This window comes from Trachemys scripta, chromosome 6 (assembly GCF_013100865.1).
Source record: "Trachemys scripta elegans isolate TJP31775 chromosome 6, CAS_Tse_1.0, whole genome shotgun sequence".
NCBI lineage: Eukaryota > Metazoa > Chordata > Testudines > Emydidae > Trachemys > Trachemys scripta.
Genome location: NC_048303.1, coordinates 77,196,812 through 77,221,190, shown reverse-complemented (window position 1 = coordinate 77,221,190; position 24,379 = coordinate 77,196,812). Strand labels below are relative to the sequence as shown.

Here is a 24,379-nt window from a genome sequence, read left to right as displayed (position 1 = left end):
CAGTTTATGTAATGCTTAGAATAATGGTATTATCCAGCCAGATAAAGGAACAGTTAAGAAGGTAGTTTTGTGTAGCCTCACGCTCCAATTGGTTCATGGTCATTCATTTAGGTAAAACTATAACTTTATGACTAATTAGATTGTGGGATCTTTTTATTACAGAAGATAACAGTATTAGGTCAGTACAGACTTGTTTTAATAAAAAATTAGGCTAAAGGATCATATGTATTTTTACATCTAATACAAGGACCATTAGAAAATTATGAAGTGGGCTTTAAAAAGCCTGGACTGTGATTAGCTTTTATTGTTCCATGACTATGCTTTAGCCTTATGACACAGTTCAGTTTTTTCAAGTAGGTGTTTTATCTCATGGCTTGACTCTTCCATTTCACACTAATAGCTATGCTAAAAATATCTTAGATTAAATAGCTGGGCAAGTATCATTTTGTGAACAGCAACAAACAGCTTGGGCTGAAAGATTTCAGTTACAAAAATAATTTGACAAATCATTTGTGGGGGAGAGAAGATAAATGAATGGCAATACAATGTTGCGTTTGAAAGAAGGGAGGAAGTAACATTTAAAAACCATATAGTTCATCAAGCTTTTAAAACTAAAATCAAAGGTGACATTTTTGTTGTGCATCCCTGCCAGAGGTGTAGAGCCCGATTTTCAGAGGGAACTGCGGAAGCTCAGCACCTCTGAAAATAATGAAGTCCTTAGACCTCCTTTCCTACTCCTTCATCTTTGATATTTTACTCTGCAAATATGTCTATTAATGTCAACCAACAATCCACAGATGCATGGAGAACAGAATAGTGCAGCTGAGTAACTGCATGAAGAAATTAGGGCAAAATTTTCTTCTCATTTTTGTTCCCCTAGGCACAAAATTGGGCAATGAATTTTTTTAATCAGTTTTAGAATCTCACTAAGACATGCCAGACAATCCAATTGTGCTGATTAACAAGTCTCAAGTGAAAGACAGCAATTTGATTCACCTTGTGCCTCACTTCACACGCAAGCACTCATTTATATGACGCTATCACTCAGTATGCTTTTGCATGGGTTTTTTTAAACTTAGGAAAAAACATAAGTGGGGGCTTTTAAAAATTAACATTTTTAAAGGCGAAATCTATAAATTCAGCAAGTATATACTAGGTACAAATAGGCATCGTTGGTAATATGAATTAGTTTATAAGGATCCTCTTTAGTGTTTTCTTTTATTATTCCTGATTGACCTCTCTTGTGGTAAAATCATTGGGATGGGATCCATTGAAAGGAAATCTCTGTGGAGTTCTCATAGGGAAAAAGTTTTTCCTCCAATATATCTGTGGGAAGGGGAGAGGGTTTAGTTTCCCCCAAACCCTGGCACACAAACAATGGATCCAGTCCACAAAAATTATGGATCTCTGAGTTCTGCTGGAGATTGAGGAGACACTGCTCAGGTTCTAGGGTCCCTGTGGCTCATCCTGGCAGTGTGGCTCCAATGGTTTGGTTTTACTAACAATCAACTACAAATACCTGCTTGTGTTTCCAACATAAAATATGGTGCTCTGGAAGGTGGCAACATCTCTCCAAAAATTTATATGCATAAAAGATAGTGTTGGAAATTTCCCCCTCCTCACTACCACAGGTAATATAAATGTACAAATATTGAAGAAACAGAATAATATTTCATGAGATATTTATAGTACTTTTGTACACAGCTGTTGATTTATATAAGTGGACTTTACTCTGCTATACAGCATGATTAATATAGCAGCCCTCCCCCCTCCCCCAAAAATAAAGTAAAAGTAGGTCAGTGATATGGAACAATGGCTTCTTCAACTCTTCCTTTCTTCTCCCTTTCCTGCCTCGAGCCACAAGAGTGGTGATCATTCTTCAAATTTTAGAGCACAAAATAAGTTCTCAATAACATAAGCAAAGCTATTAGGCCACACTCTGCTCTTAATCTTCGCACCAAATTTCCATGACATCTATGGAAATTTTACAGGCAGCACAATCTAGAATAAGAGCTATGGTAAATAATAGCTTTTAGGATTCTCCATTCCACAAATACCACAAGAGTAAGAGAGACAGTAAATGTTAACATTTTATTTGCTTTAAACATATAAAGGTTATACAATTCTTTTAGAGCCATCTTGTGGGGAAAATAAATCATTTCAAACAATACATTTACTGTAATTAGTTTTATACCCAAAAGATCAGTGTTCAATATTTTGTTTCCATCTACTTAAAAACAAACAAAAAACCACCTTAAAGGTTCTAAAGTTACATTCTTGTTGAGATCATTATGTAACATTTTTTTAATTTGAACATGAAGAAGGTGCCTTCAAGAGGAACAATCGTGTTAAAGTTCCAGCTACAAAATATATAGCAACAAGTTACAGATGTCCCTTTTTAAATTACGCTTTTAGGCTAGATTCCAATCAAATTCCAACATCAGTGCTGCAGAAGTCTACAACAGACTAGAAAAGTTGATTATTTTTTTCAGGGCTTGCTTGGCTTAATGCAAAAACCAGATGGAGTTTATTAAATCTACTCATACAAGGATTAAAAAAAATCCAAGGACATTTCTAGAAATAATTAGCCTTTAGTAATTGAAACTGAAAGAGTTTAAGATTTTTTTTTTCAATTTTAAATGCTAGTAGTCTCCCACTAGCTGTGAATTACTATAAACCAATCTTTCAGATCATCTCATTAACAAATTGACAGATTTCTTTATAATTTTGAAAGGGGCAGTGACCCAGGATTGCTTCCTGGAACCTGTAGTTGAAGTACAGAATATTAAAACAGGATTAGGGAGTCAAAAATCTGGAATAATCAACATAGTCCACTTCAGCCACCCAAAATAATTAAGCCTAGATTGTTGCTTGAGCTACTTGGCTTGTCTACTGAATAAGCAAAGCATTTAGCTTTTATTCTAAAAGACAGACAGACAGACAAACAATGTAAACATGTAATCCATCTATTTTATACTATTGAAATTCTCTATTAAAATAGTTTAATTTATGCACAAAGTTAAAGCATATTATCACATCACATTTACCTCGATCAATACAAAACTGAAGCAGAATATCACAGTACACTTTTACAAAGTGAACAATCAAGAGAGATTTCACAGAAATGTGCACTTTTTGGAGAAGTGTAACAATCAGTGGATACAGTACAGACTAACAGGCACCTCTGTTAAGTTTTTTTTAAATAAATAAATCTGACAATAAAAGCATCTCATGGTACTCAATGTCTTTGACAGCTGTGATTAAACAGAACACACTGGCACCCAGACAAATATTTCTAAGGCAAGCACAAATACGCCAATTTTTAGTTTTATATTTCTACTGAAGCTGGTGTGAGAGTGTGCACGCATGTCTGTTTACAACTTTAGTTCTTCCTTAAAGATGACAATGTGCTGCTCTTTCAAAAAGCCCTTTTTATACTTTGGAAAGGAGCCCTGACTCTGGAGCACTTGCCTTAATGATGTTTTGAATTTCTTTGAATTTTGGATGATCTTTATCAGCTACCAGCTGCAGCAAGATGGCCTCACTAGTGGTAACTATTATTCCAGTACGAGCGAGACGCTAAAAGAGAAAAGAACAGAGACAGAAAAAGGTGAGATCCTTGCAAGTGGGGATAAGCACATACAATATACCAAATGGAGAATACTTTTAAAATATTCACTAAACAATAAAACCTGTGCTGTTTTGCCCCCAGTATTTATGAATGGGAAGGATAAAACCAGGAGGCCGGTGAGAATTAAGAGGGGTGGGGGAAGGAGAAAGTCAATTCCATTTTATTATGGAATATTAGGGGGAAGGACAGTCTTGGATTAAAGCATTGTATTCAGAAGGGTTTCTTTCTCCAGTTCAGATCTTCTATGTGAATTTAAGCATGTTACTTCCCTCTACGTGAATGTTTCCCCATACATAAAGTGAGGATTACATGCCTTCCGACAACACAGTGGTTTTGAAAAGCTTATCTCATCCAGTTTTTAAAAATTCGAGATCCTCAGATAAAAGATGCTATGTAGGTAAGACGCATTATTATAAAGAAAATAAGTTAGCTGCTACTGAAGATGAATTTCCTTTTTCAGAGGTTGTTAGATACTATCCAATACCCTGTTCATGAGATTGCTGGTTCCAGGGCACAGTATAGTCTCGTGAAAGTAAAAGAGGAAGACTCTTTTACAAGCCTTAGCTGTTGACTGTAATTCACTCACATTAGTCAGACAGCAATAATTTTCATTAACAATGCAAAGCTTATATTTAGCCTGTATTGTGAGCAGTGGAGGAAAAAAGTACCCTAACCTATTATGAGGGGTTGGGATCTTTACCCCTTGGTAGCTAGATTAGGCAGTTGTGGGATAAGCATCCCTATATTCATATCCCCCACATTATTGTAGTAATCTTTGTATGAGGGAAATCACTATTTTTAGTTAAGCGTCATACCTTATGCAGTAAGCATGTAGTTTGTAAAACAATGGACAAATGCAGATTGTTTCCTTCAAGTTAATACTTTCTGCATGAGAACATGGCTGCAAGTTTTAATCTTAAATTGCAAAAAAGCAGTGCATTCTCCACATATATAACAACTTTAATCCACATGACGGTCACACATATTTTAAATTAAACAGAATATGCATAGCACAGTTAAAGATTTTAAAATACATTACTGGTAATGTTTGGTAGAGTATTTCTCAGTGGAAATGTTCAGTATCTAACAACAACAGATACATTTTCTCTGGGTCATATACTTAAACAGATACAAGCAGCAAATGAAATAGCAGAATTTAAGCACCAAACAGGTGGACTTGGGGCTCCTGTTAAAATCCCAAAATGATTATCAGAGCACTAACTAGTAGGAAAAAGTTACAAATGGAAGCTGGAATGGAGTGAAAACTGGCTAGGGAAAAAGAGAAGACTCACTCACACTTAAAAGAAAAAACAAAAATCCTTATCCAAAAAATGCAAATGATAAAACACTACCAGAACTACATTTCAGAAGTATAGCTGAAATCTGTGTTCATGTCAGTAACGCATGTGTCATTAAAACAGAACAGCAACTGAGAGTGGGCTGTTAAATGTATTTCTTTAAGAAAAGAAAATGCTGAGGGTAAAATTCACCTTGTGAAGAGTTGAGGCATAATGGTCACTATCTTGTGGGCTTAAAGGGTTCTGAAAGTAGCATATGTAAAGGTATATGCCTCTTCTCTATAATGGCTAGTAAAAGTGTAAATGACCTAACCATTAGCTTTGCAGATCGCTTTTAGGAAACCATTAACCTCTTTAGCCCAAGAGGAGGAACTGTTTTTTCCATAGAATGGGCTATTAAATGTCTTGGGAAAACACTTAGGACACGTCTACATGTACAGAGCTGCAGTTTCGCTGCTGCAGCGTGTCTGGTGAAGACACTGTATGCCAACAGGAGAGAGCTCTCCCATTGGCACGATAAAGCCACTTCCACGAGCTCTCCCACTGACATAGCGCTGTCCACAGTGTCGCTTATGTTGGTGTAACTTATGTTACTCAGGTGGTGGTTTATTCACACTCCAAACAACATACATTCTGCTGACATAAGCTGTAGTGTAGACATAGCCTTAGGGCTTGTACACACTACCACTTATGTCGGCAACTGAGGAAACTAACAGGACCCTCAAGATAGCTTGTTAGCATTCAAAAATTTTGCTGCTTAACTGAGTACTTATACTTGTTCAAGCATAACAAAAACCTAACTTATTGTAAAACAATTTTCTTTTAGAGCTTTCTTCATGATGACAAAAATATCTCAACATGCAGGATTGAATTCTAAATGGGGCTACATGTATTTGTGTATATATATGAGAAGTAACAACAAAAGAGGAGACCATGGGATAAAAGTGGTCTTCCTCAGTTCTGGCTACACTCAGGTTTCATGCAGGATTCTCCTTGGTCAGAATCTAAATGTTACAGGGCAGTCACCATATATACCCCATCATGAGGAAGGAGTAATCTGCACAGAGTGGAGGAATGTAAACAGGGCTGAGGGCAGCAGAAAAAAAGGTTGACACTAACATTGGATAGAGTGAAGAACTATTCCTGTTTCATGCCAGAATGTGTCTCATTATACAGAGTAAAATCATTCTGATGTGTATATGGGTCTAATTTGAAAATTTTAAATGCACTGTACACCAATAATTTAGAATCAAATTGTATTAAAGTATCTACATAATAGCTTGTAGTTCTATAGTACCCTCTACTAGAGGATCTCAAAGACTTGCAAGCATATCTGAAGCAACACATATTAATAAATTAAGTCTACCACCTCTCCTATGGGATAGGTAACTTTAACCTATAAATCCAGTGAAAGAGGGGAAAAATTGAAGGCTTTAAATATTTCTTCCTATGGTGTATTTAGTCTAAACCAGGGGTTATCAATTTTTTTGAAATCATGGAGCACATCTTAAGACAATCAGTTCCATGATCATACAACATTCCTGTACATGCCTTCCTGTTTTCTGGTCCCCATTTCCCCAGCCATGGTCCCTGGGGGGCAGCATTCAATTCCTCTCCCCTATAATATTAAGCAGCTGCCCTAATATAGGCTCTTCATCACAACTAAAAGCTTGTAGAGGTGGCTGGAGTGAAGAGGAGCCAGTAACATGTAAACTGTCAGCTCTCCACAAAGAACCAGCAAGTGCTTTCTGAACTACATTTTGAGAACTGCAGACATTTACCCCAAATGCCTTAAAAAAAGTTATCTAGAACCAATTAATTTATCTGAAGTGCCCTTCTAGGAGTTTTGAGTGAGTGCAGCTATCTACTTTTTTTTATATAATTATAATGGATCCATTTTGACTGGACAAAATCCAAGACTTGTCCAGGGCAATTCAAAATCTATTACAATACACAGAACTGTGATTTGTGTGCACGCGCATGTACACATGAAAGATGTGCTGTTTGTTCTAAGCAAATGTACAGCAACAGCAAAACCACCAAAATTTTGGTTCTTTTCTTGCTAAACATATTAAGCAATAGTAATGCATTAGTTTCCAGAGGAGACTGTGACTTATTTTGCTGACAGTAGTCCTTGTGCGTCATATGCATTATGTGGCAGATTTCATTAAGCTCGCACTTAATCAGAGTTACTGCATTAGCAAATGCTCAATACTGTTGACTTTCCTTAAGCTCTAAAGTTTTACTAGACATAGAAGGTGTGCAACTCCTTTTTTGCTTCTATGTGACCGGCACAAAGTTATGGAATTATTGTTCATTTTAACAGTTTAATTTTCAACTATTCTGCTAAAATCCAGAGCAAAAATTCCCATATTTAGTGCAGATACAGTTCTCTTTTCCATCTTGGATTTTTAACACAACAATTAAGCTTGCAAGCTAGTTAGAGTACTTGTTTTCCATAAAACCACCATGAAGTTGTGTATGAAATGCAGCTGCACTTTTAAAATTTTCTAGCTTTATGTATTGTCACTTCTGCAACATTTGAAACATATTCAGTTGGAATACCAGAATTTTTCTAATTGTGATAATGAAACTTTTTAAAAATATGGAATTTAAAGCTTTTTAGGCTCCTTAGAGGCAAATAGGAGTTTTACTGAATTTGCTGCTGCCTTTTTTTTTTTTTTTTGGCACATTAGAAAGCGCTTCAGAACTGAAACACACTTCAAAGTATAAAGGGGCAACAACAGTAGCATGCCGAGCAAAATACCATTCTGAACTATAAAAAGTTGTATAGTATTTTTATAGAGTTTCATAGAGAATTCGGTCTTACAAGGTTACCCAAGGGGCCACGAAAAGTCAGTAGTTTGTAGAATGTCCATCATTTCATGAGAAGCTCCCAAATTCTGACCTGATGTCCCCAACCCAGTGCTCTGCATGTAGACACGTCACCAAAATATTTAAGTTTTTAAAAAAATCCTGGCCCTCCTGTTGCTTGGTGACCTATTCTGTGGATGACTACATAACTAACACCTCTCACTGAGTTATTCACTTGCTGTAATGCTTGTGACTTTCTCAATGGTTTGTAACAATAAGAGAACCAAATATAGAACCAAGGTGTAGAAGAAAGTCTATCTAAATTATGCATGTTACCTCAAGAGCAAACATCCTGTCCATCATACTTCTTGATGAGGTGGCATCTGCTACAATGTGAACTTCCACACCTCTGCCGACCAATTCCAACGCTGTTTGCTGGATGCACACGTGAGTCTGTCAGAAACATACCAGCATTATAAAAGTATTTACAGGATTACCTGGAACTACAGTACAAGATTAAATTAGGGATCAATCCTATAATTTTCCTAAACATTAAATTACTAATTAATTCAATGGGAGTTTTGAATGCAAACTGCATAATTGCAAGATCTGACCTTGTAAACTCAATTTATAAGTATCTAAGTATCTTACGAGATTATCCGCTCTGAACAACTGAAATGATCACAAACAATTTAACCTTTAAGTGGTATCTGGACTATTACACAGCTTTCCGTAGACATCAATATATAGACACATTTTCAACCATACTACAGTAATAATACAGTATTATAACAAACAAGTACATACTTCTACTCCAAACAAGACAACACTGCGGACTCCAGGAATATCCGCTAAGGCAGCTTCTACTTCTGGCAATACCATAGAAAATTTTGTTTTTGGAAGCACAAGTTTAACTCCTGTTAAATCAATTTCTTGCACGGTGCTTCCAAGGCCTTTGGGATACTGTTCTGTCACAATGACTGGAATTCCTAAAATCCGTGCACCCTGGACCTGCAAGGAAAAACAAATCCACGAGAATAAAACAGTTATTTAAGCATGAGAGGAGTGAACGTATAGTATTTACATCTGGCCTCTATAAGACACCAGTAGTATCTGTGCATTGATGACAATTAGCAAAGATTTTTGTCGTTACTGCAGTGGGGGGGAGGGGAGGGGGAGAAAAATTAGTAAACCTACCAATCGTTGTCCTACACTGATGATATCACCAAAATATTTGATAGCAGGTCTGAATCTTTCTTGCATATCGCAACAGAAGAATACAGTGCTTGAAGGTGTCAGGTTGCCTAATGTAGTTATCTGAAAACAAAAATACAGATTTAACATCACAGTTTTAATTCAATTACATTTTTAACTGATTATTAAAAAATAAGGAGATTTCTGGAATGGGAAATAGTTTTTAAAAACTCTGCCAAGGTGTGGGTTGAATGCATACTGAAGAACAACAAAATTAGAGGGGAAAGGATGTTTAAGGATTTTTTTATTTTGTTCGTTTGTTTTTAAAACTAACATGTGGCAATCAATTAAATATTGACCCAGACATACAGCAGTGTTGCAGTAACCAACAGGAATCCACAGTTTTATCAAGTGAGAGATGCACTCAGGCCAGTTTAAATACACAATGAGACTTGTATACTTTAAAATATAACTGCTAGTCACAGGATCTGATCTTTTGACAAAAATATACACAATTCTGCAACCACAACTAAAGGGACATTACTTCATTAAACTTCTCACAAAACTGTTTTACCTACTAATGTTAAAATTTAAAACTCAAAAGTAATATAACAAAGTTTAAAATAAAATTCTCTTTCTATATACTTTGTATGTATTCATTTTCTTTGGTTCCACAGTATAGTGAATATCTCCTGTTTGTGTGGGCCTTTCACCGCGATAGATGTATAGCGGGACTCCCCAGCATAGCTGCCATCAGTGGAGCTGAATACAAATAAAAATAATTTCCCAAGTTTCCCTTGTGTGGATTTTAGACTGAAAATAAATTAACTGAGGTTTTTCATGTATGTGAAAAAGACTAGACTATTAATGTTCACATAGATTTTGTATTTATTTTTAATGCAAATTTAAAAGAATCTTGCAGTGAAGTCTTCTAATGCGCAAGTCATCAACTATTTAAATATTACCTGGAAACTACACTAGTCAGATTGTTTGATAGTTCCTCATATACAAAAGGTTGATTTTAATATTTTCAAGACTTAGGTAAGAAACCCAATTAATCAAAAAATGCAGTATACTTAGATATTGCAGTTTTCTGTATCTATTTTTCTCTTTCATTGTTTATTTTGGCTACTTTTATACCTTGTACCTTTCTAGTAAGATCATTTTTAAAGGTTTACTTCAATTGTGACTGCATATATTGTAGCAGGAATTGGTTCGTTATTGCATGGCTGAACACAGGAGTTAAAAAGATTCAAAAGCTATTTAAACAAACTCATTCATCTCATGTGCAATTGCCCATAATTTGGTTTTGCCTTTTCTTTTTTAAAAAGCTAAAAAGTTACATAAAAATATATTTCTTTATTGAGGTGCTAGTGCAGTAAAGAGTAAATGATAATACAAATGGAGAAGAAAAAGGTTCCTGTTCAGAAGATCTGGGATTGACAAAAGTACAGATAAAGGATGAGGAAAAAAAAATGCCACGTGAAAGTAAAATGTTTGGAAAAGTTATTTGTTTTGTTACTTCCAATATTTTTTAAAAAATGTGTGTTTTTAAAAATTTTGTTTAAATTGTAATGCAAGCTCAATATAAAGATCCTGAGGTAAAAACATAGAAGCAGCGTTCTTAAATCTGGAAGAGGGGGAAATGCCAGATAATAAAAATTCAAAGGTGACCTGTGTTTGGGTCCCAGACTACATAATGGTGTATCACTAATCTGTAGGAAACACCTTGTTCATGTTTGATATTTCATGCAGAATTCCATATTGTTTTAGTTCCATGAACATGCTACACTCATTTAGGTAAATCTGTAACTTTAATTTTGAATTACACATAAAAGTCTACACTTTGACCGTGTGCAATAGAACTATTTTAGGTTTATTTTAAAGTAGTTTATAGTTGCGTAAGTAATTGTTCTGTGAATAGTGAAACATAGTTGGGCAACCTTTCATATAGTTTACTTTTGTAAAGATGAACAGCAAAGCAAAACCAAAATGTGTATGCATCCTTTTCTGGTTCTTTATGATTCTAAAAATTGCTTCAAGCTTTTTCTAAATATTTTTGTATTTCATCTTTCAAATATGAAATATCAAGACTGTTTGGTCCTCAATTCCTTCTCTTTGCTGGAGAATCTTGGCCAGATGTTTGTAAGAGGAATGGTGACGTTACTTGGGCAGCACCTCCGCTGCCAAGCTCATCAGACCCTCACCCTCCCCAATTTTCTCCATAACAGGGGTAGATATACTGATTCTTAATGGTAATATTCTAAATGTATAATGATTCCCCAAAGTTGATTTAGAAACAGAATATATGGTGACCTTTGTGAAATTAATGTGTGGTGTTAGTGCAGTCCACAGTGACGTAACACTTTATACAAATAGTAGTCTTACGGTATGTCTATGCTGCAATAAAATTCCCATGGTTGGCCTGAGATAGCTGATCCAGGCCAGGTAGGGCTGTTTTACTGCCGTGGAGACATACCCTCGGAGGCCAAAGCTTGAATGAATCTGAAAAACCAACTACTCTCTAATACTTAGGTCTTGTCTAGACTAGGATTTAAAGGTGTGTGTAACTTGATAATCTAACCATTTTAAACCATATTCTAGGCAGGGATCTAGAAGTGGCTATTCTAGATGGGCCAAGAGAGCTGCATCAGGTTACAGTGTCATGTGACATCAGGTCTTTTCAAGATCTTGCTGGAACCACCTCCACCAAGAGAACAGCAAGAGCCTGATATTCCTAAAGGGGATTAGAGGAAGGAGATGGAATGAAGAATTAAAAAGGTTCATTAGTTTATTTTGTTTGGCGTTTTTTTCCTTACAGTTCAGCTTTTAAAATAGTATGTTTTATCAGCACTAAAATACAACAGTATGGAGGCTGGAACCTCCAAACAACTGAACATATATTTCATGATTAGCAGCAATGTAAGTTTGGCCACATTGTATTGGAATGCAGAGTTGGAAGGACCACCCGTAGGAGCAAGATGATAGCTTGTTTTACATGTCAATTTACTCTTTGTCCTCTGCAAATAGCACCAGTAGTGTAATGGACACTAAGGGCTACACGAAGGCTAATTTCACATAGGTCACTATAATGATGAGTTTTTAAGACTATTTTTGAGGTATTGTAAAGCACTGTGATGTGCAGAGTTCTTGATTGGGTGATGGAAGAGAATAATGTTACAAAATAATGGTTTCCACATAAATGTCAAGGCAAAAACCAAAACATTTTTGCCAGCAGAAGACATTACTCTTGTGACAATATTCTGTCATAAATACTTTGTTTCTGTTATTACCACTTATAAAACTGGAAAGTCAAACATCCAAACGCCAGGAAATGCAGAATGAAGGTTGCTTGTGCATAGGCAGTATGATGCATAGTCACACTATTTCATCTTCCAGGACGCCCACATCCATCAGTGCATATAATGGACAGTGCTCAGAGAATGAGACAATTGTTCAAGATTTCATTTTCTCCTCCTCATACAATGTGTGGTCCCAAGCTTTGTTTACTGTACACCATGCAAATTCTTCACTGAATACAGAAGTATTAATTTCCTATTATTATATTCACTATATAGAAACATTATTGAATTTACCTTGACAACTTCCCTGTGAAATAGGAAGTAGAAGCTCCATTTTACAGACAGGGAATTGAAGCATAAAAATTGAAGCTGGCAGGGGGAAGGTTGGCAGAGCAGGCAGGGGCTCCCTACCCAGCTCCACATCCCTGCAGCTCCTAGGTGGTGGAGGGGAACAAGCGCCAGCTGCCGCAGCTACCACTGCCTGGGAACCGCAGCCAATGTGAGTTGCGGGGTGGGGCCTGCGGGTACAGGCAGCATGGAGGCCCCCTCTCCAGCCCCTCTACCACCTAGGAGCTGCTGGGCCATGACAGTGAGAGCCCTCCACCCTGAGGTAAATGTTCCCCCACACTCCCAACCCCCTGCCCCTAGCCCTGAGCCCACACACCCAAACTGCTGTTGCTGACCCAGGGGCTGCCCGACTTGGTAGCCCGCTGCAGAAGTCACGGAGGTCACAGAATCCACAACTTCCGTGACATACTTGCAGCCTTATGTATAACCACTGGCAGACAATTAAGAATTTGACTGGCTGACGCCACATTTTGCATCAATGCAGCATGTCTACATTAGGAATTTACATCAGTGTATGTATACCAGTGTAAGTACACCAGTGCAAGTTTCCCTGATAGACATATCCTAATCTGAAGTGTGTAAAGTAGCTTTCAGAACAGAACATGCAGAGACAAAATTAATGCAGAGTGAGTTTACAACCCTTCTGAACTTCGGAGAGATGTGGGAAGGAATTGAATATTTCAGTAAAAGAAACAATGCAGTGTTGTCCCTTTTTGAGCATTAATTGGTATAGTAATCAAATTTCTCTTCCACTCCCCATGTCTAAATGTCTATCACAATTACAATGAGCTTATGGAAAGAGGTATCTGATTGGCTGATGATTAGGCAATGCATATGATAAAACTATACAAGTTAAGGAGTCAGCCATTTGTTGTTATTGGGGTTTTTCTAAAGTTGTTTTATTAAAATAAATTAGGGAGGGTGGTTGCACTAGACCAGTGGTTCCCAAACTGGGGTTCGTAAAATGTTACAGGGGGTTCTCAGGAAAAAAAATCCCTAATGGCGGCCAGAGCTGTCCCTAGGTACCTCGGGAAGCATGGGGCCAGCAGCCTAGAGCCCCTGGACTTCCAAGAGCTAAGCAGATCAAAGCAAGCATATCTATCACACTGAGGAGATTGTAACTTCAAGACTCCTTATAAGAAATAGAAAGGGAGGTGGATATTTTTGGCTGTTTTTAAAATGAATAGGCAGCTAGTATTGTTTTCAAAATTATTATGAAGAACAAGTTTAAGCTTTGTTGTAACGTGCGTTGTTTGCCTGGACTGCTCAAGACCTAAATGTTTGTGTGGGAGGAACTCTTTGAGTTGGCTTCTTAAATCCCTTCATGCTTTTCACATCTGATACTCCTTGATGAAACATAGGAGCCTTGTCTTATAACAGGCTTATTCAAAGCAATACAAGCTACAAAAGTGAGATCTTGGATGAGTATTGCTGTTTTCATAATGTAATAAAAATACTAACACGATAAATAATAATTAATAAGAAATAGTGTGTAATAAGCACGTCACAAAAACAAGTTTTATATTTCTGAGATCACTGCTTTTATAATTTATACTCAGGTAAAGGAGAAAATCCCTGGAAATATTTATTTTTAGGAGGGGGTTCGCGATACTTGACATTTTAGTGAAAGGGGTTCACAGGTTGTTAAAGTTTGGGAACCACTGCACTAGACACCTATCGCACTCATGCTGATGAGGGACTTTTTTCTTTGTCTTGTGTTTCCTAGTTAATCTAAGGGTACATCTACACTACAGCGGGGAGTCGATTTAAGATACGCAAATTCAGCTACGTGAATAGCGTAGCTGAATTCGACGTATTACAGCCGACTTACCCCGTTGTGAGGACGGCGGCAAAATCGACTTCTGCCGCTTTTTGTCGGCGGCGCTTACTACCACCTCCGCTGGTGGAGTTAGAGCGCCGATTCGGGGATCGATTGTCGCGTCCCGACGGGACGCGATAAATCGATCCCTGAGAGGTCGATTTCTACCCGCCGATTCAGGCGGGTAGTATAGACCAGGCCTCAAACATGTAATTGTGATTGTATTAGACCAGAGGTTCCCAACCTGTGTGATCTGGGAGCACTGGCTGGTGGTTCAAGCAGAGCTGGCTGGTCACATGGTGATGTTTCATTACCAGTTGCTAAATTACTTTCAGAAACAGCTAAGATACATTAAAGACTGCTCTAATTTTACCTTTTCATCTAAACAATTACATGAAAAACCTCAGAGATGTAATGGCATCACCAATAAGAGGGCAGGCTGCCCAGGAGACTGCTACTGTACTAAAATGTGATCCACATTATGACAGCATTTGGAAAGTTTGCATTAGACTAAAACTGAATAAGATGTATATGAGGTTTAACAAGAATGTATTACCAGATTTCACAATACTGACTCTTCGAGGTCAAGATAAAAATTATGGCCCAGTTCTTCAAAGAGATGTGTGCAGGGATGTCAAGTTCAAGATAAAAGATATGGCCTGGCCCCGCTAAGAAGTGGGTGTGGGGGATCCCACTGCAGTCAATGGTTTCAACACAAGGTGCAACCAGCAGAAGTCTTTGCAGAAGTGAGGCCTGTACTTGTGGGGAAGGGAGTCTTATCTGTGTCATTAATGCCACCTTAAATTATTTAAACAAATCTTAAAATCCTGTATTTTTCTTGTCACCATATAGCTGCCTATTTTGTTTAACTCAATTTAAACAGAAAGACCTCATTGTTCAGTTTCATGGAAAGGACCTCATCTTTTCAACTCAGCAGTATAATGTCACTTTAAATTAACAATGGCTAGATGACTGCTCAAGATAGTTAAGACCAAAGTAGACTGTGAAGAACTTCAAAAAGATCTCACAAAACTAAGTGACTGGGCAACAAAATGGCAAATGAAATTTAATGTGGATAAATGTAAAGTAATGCACATTTGAAAAAATAACCCCAACTATACATACATGGGAGCTAATTTAGCTACAACTAATCAGGAAAGAGATCTTGGAGTCATCGTGGATAGTTCTCTGAAGACTCTACACAGTGTGCAGTAGCAGTCAAAAAAGCAAACAGGATATTAGGAATCATTAAAAAAGGGATAGAGAATAAGACGGAGAATATATTATTGCCCTTATATAAATCGATGGTACACCCACATCTTGAATACTGCGTACAGATGTGGTCTCCTCATCTTAAAAAAGATACACTGGCATTAGAAAAAGTCCAGAAAAGGGCAACTAAAATGATTAGGGGTTTGGAATGGTCCCATATGAAGAGAGATTAAAGAGGCTAGGACTTTTCAGCTTGGAAAAGAGGAGACTAAGGGGGGATATGATAGAGGTATATTGTAGGGATATTAAAGAAGGAACTAACAGTGATTCCCCCAAGAGACAGTGACCCCCTCATAATTTGGCCCTCACACTTTAAAATCCAACAGTTTCACCAAGTACAAAAATCTCTTGGGTCTTCTGTTAAAACTTGTAAGCTACTGTCTGTAGAAACCGTTGATTATATCTATCCTGTGACTACTACCCTGTTTCCCCGAAAATAAGACAGTGTCTTATATTAATTTTTGCTCCCAAAGATGCGCTAGGTCTTATTTTCAGGGGATGTCTTATTTTTCAGAAATGAAAAATGCCTTATTATCGGTGGATGCCTTATTATCGGGGAGGTCTTCTTATCGGGGGGATGCCTTATATTACAACGAGAGGCAAAACTGTAAGTAGGCCTTATTTTCGGAGGATGTCTTATTTTCGGGGAAACAGGGTATGTAAAACTTACAAACAAGTTAACTGACTTTGTTATACAATGTAAACAAACACTATAAGCTGTTAAGTGACTCTCACTTCATTCAATGGCTCCTAGGACAGACCCCCACCCTCTGTGATTAAAGGGCCGGGAGTCTCAAATGAATTAGCACACACTCTGAAAGTGGTGGAGACAGTAAATTAAAATATGGTTAAGGGATGGAATGTATGCTGATGAATGCTTGATATACATGGATGGTTAGGGAGGTGCCAGCCTAGAAAAGGAGTATCCATCGGCCGAAGAATGTGTCAAGTGGATGACCAGAAACCCCCGGAGGGTAAACTGGGACCCACCCAATCACCTGGAAGGATGAGAAACACAAACTTTGGACAGTGTGGAGCCACCAGGAATGTGCCACTTTGGACAGGAATGTGCCATCTGCTGATTGAGTCAGCAACAGCAGGATGAAACAGCTCCCATAGACTAACATAGGAACTAATTCCTATAAGAATGGACTCTAAAGACTGATGACTTTGAGTCTCTGGTTCTGCTGCCAGCCTCCAGGAGCATCAGGTGCACCTGACACAGACTCGGCTCCATCCTCATGACCAAGATACCTGGCCAGTAACTTGGCATGAGCAACTTCTAGGCTGGTAACTATAACACCTATACAGAACTTGAATGAATGATTGTGTGAATGAATCTCTCTCTCTCTCTCTCTCTCTCTATATATATATATATGTATGTGTGTATGTATAAGAAATAAGTAGTCAAACAACGTTGTTTACTTTTATCTTTTGCTTTATCAGTATATTTACAATAAATGTGGCATCTTTGCCTTATCCCTCTTAATAAGATCCTGCTGGTTTTTATTCTATTGGTATAACAATATGAAATCATGAGTGATGTGGAGAAAGTGAATAAGGAAAAGTTATTTACTTGTTCCCATAATATAAGAACTAGGGGCCACCAAATGAAATTAATGGGCAGCAGGTTTAAAACAAATAAAAGGACGTTCTTCTTCATACAGCACACAGTCAATGGTGGAACTCCTTGCCTGAGGAGGTTGTGAAGGCTAGGACTATCACAGGGTTATAACAGATAAATTCATGGAGGTTAAGTCCATTAATGGCTATTAGCCAGGATGGGTAAGGAATGGTGTCCCCAGCCTCTGTTTGTCAGAGGGTGGAGATGGATGGCAGGAGAGCGATCACTTGATCATTACCTGTTAGGTTCACTCCCTCTGGGGTACCCGGCATTGGCCACTGTCGGTAGACAAGATACTAGGCTGAATGGACCTTTGGTCTGACCCAGTATGGCTGTTCTTATGACTGAAGTCTTTTTCTATCCCCAAACATACAGTAAATTTGGGGATGGAAAATAATTTAGAACTCTAGACATTCCTTCTGTTAATGTTTGTTCCACATAGTATGTTTTCTTGCCTAGGTTTGACTATATCAAATGATGAGGTTTCCATCACTTCCTTGGGAGACTTGGTAAATCTAATTAGACAAAGAACAGATACTAAGAGGGGTCTCTGACACATGACTAAAGGAAATACCAAAAATGCATAACATTCTGGGTGTAGGGAACAGTATTTACTAGGTAAAGCAGTGGTTCTCAACCAGGGGTATGTGTACCCCTGGGGATACATCAACTCATCTAGATATTTGCGTAGTTTTACAGCAGGCTACATAAAAAAGCATTAGCAAAGTCAGTACAAACTAAAATTTCATACAGACAATGACTTGTTTATATTGGTCTTTATACTATGAAATGTAAGTACAATATTTATATTCCAATTCATTTATTTTATAATTATATGGTAAAAACAAGTAAGCCATTTTTCAGTAATAGTATACCGTGACACTATTTGTATTTTTAAGTCTGACTTTGTAAGCAAGTCGTCTTCAAGTGAGGTGAAATTTGGGGGTATGCAAGACAAATCAGACTCCTGATAGGGGTACAGTAATCTGGAAAGTTTGAGAGCCACTGCGGTAGAGGGAGTCTGACCTGATAACCTGCTAGGGCACAGGACTCTATTATTAAGGCTAATTTATGAATAACATTCCAATAAGTATTGTCTGGTGATACAAAGAATAGCCGTATTCCGAATAATAAAAATTATTCATTTTTTACATTGTATTTCCAACTCATCCAGAATTTCTGCCTGACAGAGGAAAATTAATTGACTACAGCTAAAACCTGAACATTCCTCTCCATATAAAATTCACATTTTCATTATTGAAAAATAGTTGACGTTTTAAAACCCCCTAAACTGGAAAAAGGGAAAAGTAAGGCAATTCTGTTCTGAATGCAGTCATTACAGCACGACTGGCATAAATCTATGGTATGCATGAAGATATCTTACTATGAAAAACATGTACTATATCTGTCTAGCAGTCTGCCATGAAACCAGTGAGTTACTATCCTATAACTTACACTGGTCTACAATTTTTGAGAAGTCGTCTGCTTCAGAGATAAAATGTGCTATTTATTATGTATTTTGATGTGCTGAATTCAAATATGACAATTAAAACAACTGATTGGCTACTGTTCCTAAGATATTTAAGTTTTTACATTTTATGTCTATGTACATTGTGTAGACAGTAGAGTTTTAATCATAAATTGTAAACCTAGGTCTTTTCATGATAATATTTCACCTGTTCTGTTTATGTAACACTTTAAAAATCAGCAAAAGGGTTATATAAATAAAATTTATTATGAAACAAAAGGCAAAAACTATTATGTACATAGTTTAGTCCTATTCAGTGTCTACTCGGCGCTTCTTGTCTTGTCTCTTGTATTCATTAAATGCAGCATCTCTTCTCGCTGTCCAGCAATAGTCTGCAAGCATTGATGGGCTCCATTTGCCCTGATAGCGTTTCTCCATTGTTGCAATGTCCTGGTAAAATCGCTCGCCGTGCTCGTCGCTCACTGCTCCGCAGTTTGGTGGGAAAAAATCTAGATGAGAGTGCAAAAAATGTATCTTTAGTGACAAGTTGCAACCAAGGCTTTTCTATGCCTTGAGGAGGTTTTCCACCAACAACCTGTAGTTGTCTGCCTTGTTGTTTCTGAGAAAATTTATTGCCACTAATTGGAAGGCTTTCCATGCCGTCTTTTCCTTGCCATGCAGTGCATGGTCAAATGCATCATCTCAAAGAAGTTCACGAATCTGAGGACCAACAAAGACACCTTCCTTTATCTTCGCTTCACTTAACCTTGGAAATTTTCCACGGAGATCCTTGAAAGCTGCTTGTGTTTTGTCAATGGCCTTGACAAAGTTCTTCATCAGACCCAGCTTGATGTGTAAGGGCGGTAACAAAATCTTCCTTGATTCAACAAATGGTGGATGCTGAACACTTTTCCTCCCAGGCTCCAATGACTGTCGGAGTGGCCAATCTTTCTTGATGTAGTGGGAATCTCTTGCACGACTATCCCACTCGCAGAGAAAACAGCAGTACTTTGTGTATCCAGTCTGCAGATCAAGCAAGAGAGCAACAACCTTCAAATCGCCACAAAGCTGCCACTGATGTTGGTCATAGTTTATGCACCTCAAAAGTTGTTTCATGTTGTAACAGGTTTCCTTCATATGGACTGCATGACCAACTGGAACGGATGGCATAATATTGCCATTATGCAGTAAAACAGCTTTAAGAGTCGTCTTCGATGAATCAATGAACAGTCTCCACTCATCTGGATCGTGAGGGCTGCCATCACACCATCGATGTTGTTGCAGGCTACAAGATCACCTTCCATGAAGAAGAATGGGACAAGATCCTTTTGACGGTCACGGAACATGGAAACCCTAACATCACCTACCAGGAGATTCCACTGCTGTAGTCTGGAGCCCAACAGCTCTGCCTTACTCTTGGGTAGTTCCAAATCCCTGACAAGGTCATTCAGTTCACCTTGTGTTGTGAGGAGTGGTTCAGAGGAGGAGGATGGGAGAAAATGTGGGTCCTGTGACATTGATGGTTCAGGACCAGAAGTTTCATCCTCTTCCTCGTCTGACTCAAGTGAGAATGATTCTGGTGCATCAGGAACCGGCAGTCCTTCTCCATGGGGTACTGGGCGTATAGCTGATGGAATGTTTGGATAATGCACAGTCCACTTTTTCTTCTTCGATACACCTTTCCCAACTGGAGGCACCATGCAGAAGTAACAATTGCTGGTATGATCTGTTGGCTCTCTCCAAATCATTGGCACTGCAAAAGGCATAGATTTCCTTTTCCTGTTCAACCACTGGCGAAAATTTGTTGCACAAGTGTTGCAGCATATGTGTGGGGCCCACCTCTTGTCCTGATCTCCAATTTTGCAGCCAAAATAAAGGTGATAGGCTTTCTTAACCATAGTGGTTATACTGCGCTTTTGTGATGCAAAAGTCACTTCATCACAAACATAGCAGAAGTTATCTGCACTGTTCACACAAGTACGAGGCATCTCTGCTCACTTTGGCTAAACAGAAATGTGTCCCTTTGCAAAATCAAACACTGACAAATAAGAGAGCACGACACTGTATGATTTCTAGAGTTGATATAGGGCAATTTGTTCAGCAGAGTGATGTAAGCTTCGTTATGATTGCATCATCCATGACTTCTAGGAATAACATGATGCAATTCATATCATGTATGACGCAAAACCAGCTTCAGATTGCATCATTCATTGTTTTGCCTAAAAAGCAAGTATGGTCCAAACCCAGTCATAGATTTATTCATAGATCCAGTCAAAGATGTATTTTAGTTATTTCTGGTTTAAATTGAGATCCCTTCCCTTTATAACTCACTTCTCCTCCGCCATTCCCAAGTCAAGGGTCATATATACTGACCCATTAGCATATCTTGAAAACTAGAGCCAATCAACAATTTTAAGCATCATTTTCGTTCTCAGTGACCCAGAATTAATAAAGTTTGACTACATTTATTTCAGAAGCATTTTGGCTGTAGAGCAGTGTTATCAGAAGCAGGACTGAATATAAAACTGGGGACATGTAGTGCATGGTACAAAGTTCTGGCACAATAAAATTTGTAATTAAAAATTAATCTTTGTTTTCAATGTTGAACCCTGACCCCAACCTCAATTCCACCTTAGCACAAATTTAGTTGAAAGAAAGATTGCACAGGTTGTCTATTTCAAATGACAAATGTTTACTGTTTTATGTATTGTACCACCTTTGGGGAAAATATGGTCTGATTCATTAAATATAAAACCAAGATTCAAGGGTGGCTGTAAGATACATGTGTTTCTGTGAAGTGCATTAGGTTACGGGCTTAATAATATAAATGCATCAGTATAATATAAAATGTAGGTTTGTTGTATTGCTTCCTCATGGATTTAGATTTTGCCTAATCCCTTTTTTTACTCTGCACTGAAGTTTCCCTCAGACATTGCAAATCATTATTACAATTTAAAAGACTGTCAGGAAACATGGCACTCTCAGATACTGCTATGCAATCATTTTTATAACCTGTATTCTATATTATGTCATTTTTAAAACAAAGACATTTATTGCAACATGTGGAAGCTCAGATTTCTTGAGGATAACTATATTTGTCATTTAACTGTTTGGGCAACAATAAAAGTGATAAGAGCTAATAAATTGTATTCCTAAACTCTGGTCACAAATGGACATAGAATTCTATGTATGCATGTTAAGAGAAATTGGGATTATATTCCTTCAACCTTAATTTTCCAAAAGAAATTTTAGAGCAGGTTACATAAGAGGAGGTGGCTACAGGAGGGGGTTTCAACAGCGTATGTGGACTTTAGAGAGAAGCAGACAGTGGGTGTGAAAAGGGGTGTGTGCCTGAGAGAGAGGTGGCTGGCAGGAAGGGCATTGGAACAATTTTTATAGTGGGGGGTGCTAAAAGCCATTGAACAAAACTGTGAAGCTTGTATATAATGGAAACCACTTCAAGCCAGGGGGTGCTGCCACACCCCCAGCACCAGCACCAGCACCAGCACCGGGGGGGGGGGGGGGGCTTTAAGGAGACCTGAAGCGGGAAAGTCTTTAAAGGAATGGGCGGTGAGGGGGAACCCAAAGCGGGGCCCCTGCAAGCTGAGAGATGCAGGGAGTGTATTCATGCAGACAGTGTGGGAGGCGTGCACCTCAGAGAGTGAGTGTCACCCCCGCGTGCTCCAGGGAGCCCGTAACTCCGAGCTAGACAGGCACAGAGAGGGCGGGAAGCTGTGGGACGGGAGTTGGCCCTAGCGGGGGTGGGTCTCACCTGTATCTGCAACGGCACCAGGCGCACTTTGCAGCGCTCGCTGACCACGAAGCCCTTGGGCAGGTCGATGTACTGGCTCCACTCCTCGGCGAAGAGCTGCACCACGAACTTGCGGTGCATGTCGAGCTGGTCCCCGTAGAGGCTCAGGAACTTCTGGATCAGCAGCTCGTAGCCGGCGCCGTGCGGCACGGTCGAGGGCCGGGCGAAGACCGAGAAGCAGAAGAGCACGGGCACCGAGCCGCCGCCGGGCCCGGCCGGGCAGCAGCCCCCGCCACCCGCGGGAGAAGCAGCCGCCGCCGCCGCCGCCATGTTCAGGGGCAGCCGCTCAGGCGCCTCCCTGCGGCCCAAGCCGCCGCTACTGCTGCTCCGCCAGCCACTCCCGCCCCCCGGGCAGACGGGCGGCCCCCAATCCCGGCTCCTGCTCCGCCTCCTCACCATGAGGCCCGGCCCTGGTGCCCCGCTCCCAGCCCAGCTGCGTCTACCCCGGCCCTAGGGCCCTTCACCCTCAGCCCGCTCGCTCCCAGCCTGCTAGGAGGAGCCGAGGCCCCTGTCTGGCTTGGCCGCGACGCCCAGCTGCTGAGGCTGCCCTACCGCTGCACGGCCCCCGAGCCTGCGAGAGGCTCCCCTGGCGCAGAGGCTGCAGCGACGCCGCACTCGCCTCAGCTGGGCTGCCCCGGCATCCAAGCCGCGGTCCCGGACCCGAGTGCAGTACCGGGCCCCACCATTAGCACGGAGAGGGCCGGGCTCTGTGAGACAGCCGCAGCACAGCGGTTCCTGTCACCCTTCCCGTGGGGCGCCTTAGCCAGGCACTCTACAGCCGTGGTTGTTAAAGACCCAGTAACCAGAGGGGATGTTCGTGGCTCTCGGGCTGCCGCTGAGAAGGGTGGATGCCCCTTACCAGTTAGCCATAGGCGCTGTTAAAAGACTAATCTGGAATTGCTGCCAGCACTGACTGCCCTGTGCTTGTAGAGTTGCCAACTTTCACACAGTAAATAAGCACAGCAACTTTTACAATAAGCCAAAAAACAAGGCCAAAACAAGCCAATCTCTAAGAACCCCAACACTAAGTGACTAGATCCCCAGGGTCTGCAGTCTGGGACTGTGGTGGGCCCACTGTGCATCCCTGACTCTTTACCCCCGTTTCCCCTGCTGGCCGGGAGCAGATGAAAGAAAAGAAGCTACAAGCCAAAACTAGCAACTCACAAGTCAATTAAGCCAAAAATAAGCCCAATTTCTGTTTTGTTTTGTTTTTTTTCTGTTCTGTGGGTTTGGCATGTCTGCATACTGGTGGTGGCCTATATCTAGCACTTATTGGTAGTGCCTAAAAGTCAATTTAGGCCTTAGAAACACCTTATAATTCTTTGAGACTATTCCTATTTGGTAATTACTTCAAATGGATAAAGGTATTTCATGGAGTGAACACATCCTATGGAGTGCTGTAGGCATTAGATCTCATTACCAGCCAGTAAAGATGAGATTTATCATTACGTAGTGAAATGGAAAGTATGAAACAATCTGATACTTAAACAAAAATTGTCCTTTATGTTTATCTTCAGTGTGTGCCTCAGAGAGGATTTGCTGCATGTTTAAGGCCTTAACAGTATGGAGACTGTAATAGTGTATATGCATATATAGTAAATATGCCATTGATATGGCCTGAAGACTGCTTGTGTTTTAATTCATTTCCTTTGAAAGCATTGCAGCCTGAGCTTTGACTTTGATTTAGATTCAGGACAGTTTTTCATCCTGTCCTTATGGACATATATGATAGTTTAATAAATGTAAATGCAATATATATATATATATATATATATATCGGAATTATAAAGCAAGGCCT

At 39.4% G+C, this 24,379-nt stretch overlaps 1 protein-coding gene across 1 annotated transcript; it reads right to left on the bottom strand.

Annotated features, from left to right (window-relative positions):
- Nucleotides 1–2,216: 2,216 nt before the first annotated feature.
- Nucleotides 2,217–23,217, bottom strand: ISOC1 (isochorismatase domain containing 1). The gene is made up of 5 exons (XM_034774146.1): nt 22,543–23,217; nt 8,941–9,060; nt 8,551–8,754; nt 8,080–8,196; nt 2,217–3,579 (listed from the first exon to the last, which is right to left on the bottom strand). Exons 1-5 carry the CDS (start codon nt 22,978–22,980, stop codon nt 3,433–3,435), a joined length of 1,026 nt encoding a protein of 341 aa, XP_034630037.1. The 5' UTR covers nt 22,981–23,217; the 3' UTR covers nt 2,217–3,432.
- Nucleotides 23,218–24,379: the final 1,162 nt, after the last annotated feature.